The 6,808-nt window shown below is 40.9% G+C and overlaps 1 protein-coding gene across 2 annotated transcripts; it reads left to right on the top strand.

Annotated features, from left to right (window-relative positions):
- Positions 1-673: 673 nt before the first annotated feature.
- Positions 674-4,745, top strand: Scgb1d4 (secretoglobin family 1D member 4). 2 transcript variants are annotated; one of them, XM_063229291.1, is made up of 3 exons: positions 674-897; positions 3,552-3,739; positions 4,608-4,745. In XM_063229291.1, the coding sequence occupies exons 1-3, from the start codon at positions 870-872 to the stop codon at positions 4,629-4,631; spliced, it is 240 nt and encodes a 79-aa protein (XP_063085361.1). In that variant the 5' UTR covers positions 674-869; the 3' UTR covers positions 4,632-4,745. The 2 variants fall into 2 exon arrangements, with proteins under 2 accessions (XP_063085361.1, XP_063085360.1); XM_063229290.1 differs by lacking the exon at positions 674-897 and adding an exon at positions 1,639-1,753.
- The last annotated feature ends 2,063 nt before the right edge of the window (positions 4,746-6,808 follow it).

Raw genomic sequence — 6,808 nt, 5'->3', positions numbered from 1 at the left:
AGGGAACTAACAATGACTACCCCTTTAGAAGGAGATCCCGCATAGATGCCACACTGTATATCATTATCCTTTGGATACACCCAAATTATATGAAATATCAAACATCACAAGCATCCAATTGCATTTCATCTCAATTGCTATCAAAACAGCCTGTGTTTCTCTGCATCAGATGATTGCTTTTGAGGCATGTGGCGATGGTGGTGGTTCTTCTATTTTTCCAGTCTGAGTTCCAGAAGAGGCTGGTTCACAGGAAGCACTTTCTATATAGTTGTTAACATCAAGTTTTGTTGAACTTGACCAAACGGTAAAGTAGGAAATGTTGACAACCTGTGGCACGCTTGACAATGATTGCAAAAAACTGCTTGTTATCTTTATTCAAGACTGGTATGAGTCAAATGGAGTTAAATTTTAAGCACATACACTCTTTTAATCTTCCCCTCAATCCTATTATGTGTATTGTTGTTAAGCCCCTGGTACCGATATGCAAACTGGGTTATATAAATTGCATTATTTTTCTCAGATACAAAAACCCATAATGGTGGCTCTGAACACAAATAGTCATGCTTTCACTCAAGAACCTCACTCCATGTCAAGGCATGGGCTAGACTGGATTGTACTTCTGTGACTGACCCCTCTGCTGACTGCTTTCTATTATCTTCTCATTTAAGCAGGACACTTGGATGCTGGAAAACTCCTCCTGTTCATGGGGAGCAAGATGGTCCACAGTGGGCAACAGAGGGGTGCATGGCTGTGACAGGACCTGGCCCAGCCTTTCACTGAAAGGACACCATGCTGAGGTTGAGCTGGGGAACTTAAACTCAAGCAGAAGGCCGTGAGTGGCTGCCCTCTTCTCCTGTTCCCTCGTTCTCATGATCTTCTCATCAGGACCCATGCTGGGTGAGCCATCAACACTACCAATGTTCTATTTCTTCTGACTCTCTTGAGTTTCATAGGGAAACAGAACAGAAGCCACAGAATCATCCTATCAGCCCTGTGCTGGAAATAGTTGCCTCCTCCTCACTGGATGCTCTCTTAGTGCACAGAAAAGGTAAATTTTGATTCCACTGAAAAGTGCACCCCATCCTAGGACTCATGTTATGAAGTAGGGAGGGAAGAAAAAAAATGGGGTTTTATACACAAAACATCTGCAAAGGAGGAAAGTATTCAGGAGAGCTGAATGCTACTTATGTGGTGAGGCAGAAGAAGCAAGGACAGAGAGGGTGGAAGGATCTGTTTAGATGAGCAGTGTGAAGTTGAAACAGACTTGCATGGCTGTCCTTAGTATGAAAGTGGGGTCTTCGTACGTACTTGTGTGCTTACAAACAACCACTGTTGCCTGATGCCCCTCTGATCTGAGACAGAAAACAGAAATACTCAGGAAAGCTGAGGCTCTAGGAACCATTTCTACAGGAACCTGAATGGAGACCTAGGGGACAGACAAATTTCCCCTGGGTTGCCCTGCTGGTCTCTTCCTAAATCTGGATAGAGGGAGGACCCTAAGGCGTGTCATCAGCCTTGGCTGAGGAAGAAGGGCTGCTTTCCAGCTCTGCTGATCTGCCACGTATGCCTCCTGTGTGTCATAAGAGAGAGGTTGATCTGAAATAAATAGCTCCACATTTTTCCTTCCCCAAAGGCTCTGGTGGAGAGTGTAGCTTTCTCACCTTTGGAAAGCTGCTAGCTCAAAGCAAAACAAGCAGCATGAAGCTGTGCCTGCCTCTCCTGCTTGTGGCTCTGGCTCTTTGTCCCTATGAGGGTGAGTATCACTGGTGGCCAGTCTAGCAGCAGCTGAGGCATGTGCCTATGTCTGAGCACAAGGGACAGAAATTGCAGGAGGGTGAGGTCCCAAACAGTTGACAACCTAGACTTTTCTAGTGCTGGTGAGTCAGCTCCTTAAGACCTTAGGGTTCATTTTATGACCTTCTCAACACCTACAAAATTTTATGGAGAATTGTGGGCAAATGTAGGAATTCAGCTCAGATAGACACTCCTTCCCTGCCATCTCATCTGTGGATGCATCAGAAGGTAAGAAGTCGCCCAGTTGTGACTCTGGGCTCTGTTCCCTTCAGGGTTGTGGCCTTGGATCAAGTGCTCATACCCTTGGAGTGTGTTTTCTCAGGGGTTATGTGTATAACAACATCCATTCAGTGAAAAAATATATAAAAGTGTGCAACTGTAGACATGAAACTGTCTTCTGTACTTATCAGTTAGTTTCTTCACAGACACAGTGAGACACCACTCAATCCCACAGCTTCTTAACACTAAATTGAAATTCACAGTGTCACTGGTGGAAGGATGTTTGCAGAGCTCCATATCCAGGAAGGTGCAGCCTGAGTCTGAGTCTCTGCATAGTAAGACTGAAAATGAGGTCATGGAATAGGCACTGCTCGCTCCAGTTGTTGATGAGAGGAGCACTGCTGCTTCTCTGAGTGTCTACTAGGCTGCATGATGATCCAGCTCCACCACTCAGCTGTGACTCCTGATTCACACAATTTACTCTGGTCTCCAGGAAGACGTGCCTGTCTTTTTGTTTCTGGAACTCCACTACCCTCTCTTAGTCTTTCTGCTCACTTAATGAAAGTGTTCTCTTTCTGTTTTGCCCCTGACCCTACTCTCTCCAAATTCTTCCTGTGGTGTGGCATCTGCCATGGGATTGCATTGGAACCTGGCAGGCGCCTCCTCTGTATAGTGTCCTTCGAGATGTCTTTGTTTTATGTGCAGTACTGACCAAATGTTTTCTTATTTTTTTTGTGATCCAAGTGGGGTCAGGAATGGGTCAATAGGGATGTGGACTTCATTGCACATTAGAGGCATCGTAACTTTTGTGTCACTTTCTGATGCTAAATAAAACTGCTTCTCATAATTGCTGCTTTTTAGCCAAGAGCTTATCTAATGGCACACTATCATTTCTTCAGCCTAACCTCAAAATAGCACCTCTGCACATCTTAGTGGTTTCATCTGCACTTCCCCAGGTTTTCTCTCACTATTCTGATCTTGCCAAGGTTGTGCCTCTATCTTTGGTTTATGGCACACACCTAGAATCCCAGTACATGAGAGCCAGTGCCTGGGGAATCATTGCAAGTTTTGGGTCACCTGAGGCAACAGGATGTGTCTGAAGGGATACACAGCTTGGGATACACAGCAAGACCCTGTTTCCAAAAAGACATTGTCCCTCTACCATGTACTTCAGCAATGACAAAAACCTGCTCTTCTGCAATGTTCAACACTGGTGAGGTGCAAATACCTAGCAGAAACGGGTAAGTATTAAATGTCAACCAGTATTTTCTGCAAACCAAAGAAACTGCAAAAATAGTGTGTGTGGTCTTAAAAGACTGAAATACTAAATGAGTGAACTGAAACCATGCAATCATAGCTCTCTTCCTGATGTGAGATGCATAGTTAATTGTAACCATGATGCAGGGCATCATGGTTTGTTTTGGAAAATTGTGGGTTAGAGTGTAAAGTGCAAGTTGCTCTGTGCTGTCTGACTTCCAGATACCACTGGGAAAATTTACTTCCATTAAAATAATGTTAATTGTTTACCTTTGTTTCAGCCAATGCTATTCCATGTTTAAGTCTTACGAAGGACATTGTAGCTTTCCTGACATGGTCTGACTTTGCTTTTGAATTGAGTATTAAAAAATACCAAGCACCTGAAGAAGTTGTGGCTTCAATGATGGAAGTGAAGCAGTGCGTAAATAAGATTGACTCAAAATACAGAGGAATAATACTGAAAGTGCTGGTAATTCCTTTCTCTTTATACATAAGACTTCTGCACAGACAGACAGACACAAATAAGTCTGGCCCTCTTTTACATGGGGACACAGGTGCCATTGGTACCTATCTTGCTGGTATGCTCTTCATAGAAAGAACCAAGGACAGAGGGAGGATGCAAATAGCACATCTGCTGAGATACACTCAGACGCACATAGCACCCTGGGCAGGTCCCATCATCTCAGGGCCCATCGCTGGATGATGTATTTACTGTGGTGATCTCAGAATAAATAAGTTTTAGGCAGGGCTGTTTCAGGACCAAGCCTACTTCCTCTGTTCCTGGTCACTTTCATGCAGGTGAGCTTCACTCATCAAAAAGGTCACCATCATTGTAATGTCCTGGGGAGGATTGGGAGTGTGAGCAGTGTGCAGATTGTAATGAAAGAGCTGGAGCCATCCTCCATCAGAGCTCACAGTCTGCAGTGCATTTTTCTGCAGACTGATAGGCACATTAGAATGTCCTGTCTATGGACCCACCCAGCCCTGCCCTGAGTCTCATCTCCCAGCCACCTTTGCATAACTGAGAGATCTCCATAGTCCTGAGGATTCAGAAGACACAACTGGGTTACTTTGACTTCTTGTTCCCTAATCCTTCCACTGAGACATGACACATACACTTTAGTCTCATGACTGTGGAGTTGCCTGGCTTAGACTAAGATATTTTGTAATATGCATGGCTTGATGTAATTGCCCCAGGTCACATACTGAATTTCCCACTCTATTTTTTAGTTTCTTTGGCAGACTTTATTAGCCTCTTAGTTGAATTGACCTGCCTTTACAGAACCTAAATAACTCACCTCACCTTTACTTCTTTCTCCCTCTTTTTTCAATGTCAGGTAAAAGTTGAAAAGGATTGTTGACAGACATAATAAAAACATTCTCACCTGATGTCCTCAATCTTCCAAGGATTCCCTGTCATCACTGAATAATGTAAAGGTTTCAACGTCTTGCTTCATTAAATTTCTTTCCTTGCACATCTCGACTTGTGTTTTTATTGTCATACAACTTGGGTCTTTCATTGGGCGGGTTTTCAGAGGACTGGCGATTGGGGTTGGTATTAATCCATTCCATATGTAATATCCTGATGACAAACGTGTCCTGAGGATCCACATCACAAAAGCAGACCCTTGGTCAGGAACCTTCCTGCACTACGACCAGATTCCTCACTCTTGCAGATCATGACTATTGAGTGATGAGCAAGAGTAACAAACATTGACCTCTCCCAGGCTCACTGTGCTCACTAAAGTGTCCTCATTTTAGCCTGGATAGACACTGTCATCAACCTGTGTCTAGGCTTCCTTCCTCCAATAGCTTCCTTGTTCAAACCACCTCAAAACTGGTGACAGAATCACATTCTGAAAACCAAGGTCTGGTGACCTTATCAGCTTCATTACTGTCAAAATGCAGTGGCTCTTTTTTCATGGAATCAAACTCAATTTCTTTTTTGTTTTTAAAGAGGGTAAGATTGAACAGAACAAAACAGATCATAAGAAAACAATTTTAAGAAAAATGGATTTCAAAGCAAGTCCACTGGAGATTTCATTGTCTATCTTATTGTCTCTAGTTTTCTTCCAAATAGTTGTCCCCATCTTCACACACATTGAATACATATCAAACACTATAGGACTCATCAAATCATTATAGGATGATGAAGGCTTTTTAGGTCTTCAAGGCCTGAAATTGGGGAAGTCCATAATGACTACCATATAGTCTCTCATTCACTCCATTGTAGCTGTCCTTATTTTACATATGCAAAAATTGAACATAACAGACTAGACTAATATCACTTTGAACAGTGAAAAACAGTATTGCTAGATTTTACATCATAATGCTACTGAATTAGCACTGAGTTTCTATTTTTTATTTTATTTAAAAGGAAAAAGAGAAAAAACAAAACAAAACAAAGCGGTATAAGGGTACAAGGAATACAGAACTACAAAAAAAAAAAAACCAGTAAGAAATCACCAGTTAATAGATTATATATTATCATCTTAGAGATAGTTGCTCAAATCACAGTATCAAAGCATACAAAGTGGACATTCAAACAGTGAGACTGCAAACAGTTGTGTTCAGTGATCCAACCAAACACATTAACATGGTCAGCTAATTAACACCCCTAAACACACTTGCTGTTGTATCCTTCAGAGCACTTTTTCCCCTCTCTATTTTACAGCAAAATTTACACATTTTCAGTTTTATTATTCCTTAGTTCTTATTACTTTTTTGGGGGGAAAGAATAAAGTCAAATGTGGCAAAACAAAGCTGTCAGTCAAAACCAAGGAGAGACATAGCACATGATGTAAAACAGAGTACAAGGTTATCAACAATGGTTATCAACAATGTCTCTTGTTTCCTTAAAAAGAATTGTCTATCTCATTAGAAATTATAAAGTTGAACAAAACAGTAGAGAACAACCAATAAAACTTAAGCATTTTAAATATTACAGGACTTCCAAAGGAGACAATAGTCAACCCAGAATGGGCATCTTAGTGAATCTTATTGCCTTCAAAGTAGTTGCCTATACTCTCAAACTTGATACTATCATACAGAATGGAACAGAGGCTAATCAGTCAAAACAAGATTGTGGGAGTATTACAGGACTTCAAAACAAGTTAATAGGAAATCAAAAAAGTTACTATTATATATCCTGCTAATTTTTAAAAATTTTTCCCCTTAATTAAAAACAACATAAAAAATAACTAAATAATTTTTTTAATGAATAAGGGAGAGATTGAGATAAAACAGGACATAACAATATAACAAGACAGGTCAAAGCATGACTGTTTAAGCAACCTAGTGCTTCACCACCAAATAACCCAACTTAATAGTAGTTACCATAGTGTCTGTCTTTTACCATGAAATATTTGAATAAAACTTCATACAGTGTAGCTTCAAATATTTCAATATCAAGAAGCCCAGAATAAAGCCTTTCCAATTAATAAGTGAAAACTTTATAGGCTTCAAGGCCACATAATGAGGAATCCTGATTACTGTATATTTTTATATATTTGAATCATTACTTACATTAGGGAAACTA

Source organism: Cavia porcellus, unplaced genomic scaffold, assembly GCF_034190915.1.
Source record: "Cavia porcellus strain 051 isolate PalLab524CR breed Dunkin Hartley unplaced genomic scaffold, mCavPor4.1 scaffold_17, whole genome shotgun sequence".
Taxonomy (NCBI): Eukaryota; Metazoa; Chordata; class Mammalia; order Rodentia; family Caviidae; genus Cavia; species Cavia porcellus.
This window is presented reverse-complemented; position numbering and strand designations above follow the sequence as displayed.

Excerpts from the sequence above, each read along its gene's own strand:
- Scgb1d4 (XM_063229290.1), top strand. The coding sequence starts at position 1,699 with ATGAAGCTGTGCCTGCCTCTCCTGCTTGTGGCTCTGGCTCTTTGTCCC. Across the intron at positions 1,754-3,551 it reads GGCTCTTTGTCCCTATGAGG|CCAATGCTATTCCATGTTTA; the intron begins GTGAGTATCACT and ends CCTTTGTTTCAG. Across the intron at positions 3,740-4,607 it reads GAATAATACTGAAAGTGCTG|GTAAAAGTTGAAAAGGATTG; the intron begins GTAATTCCTTTC and ends TTTCAATGTCAG.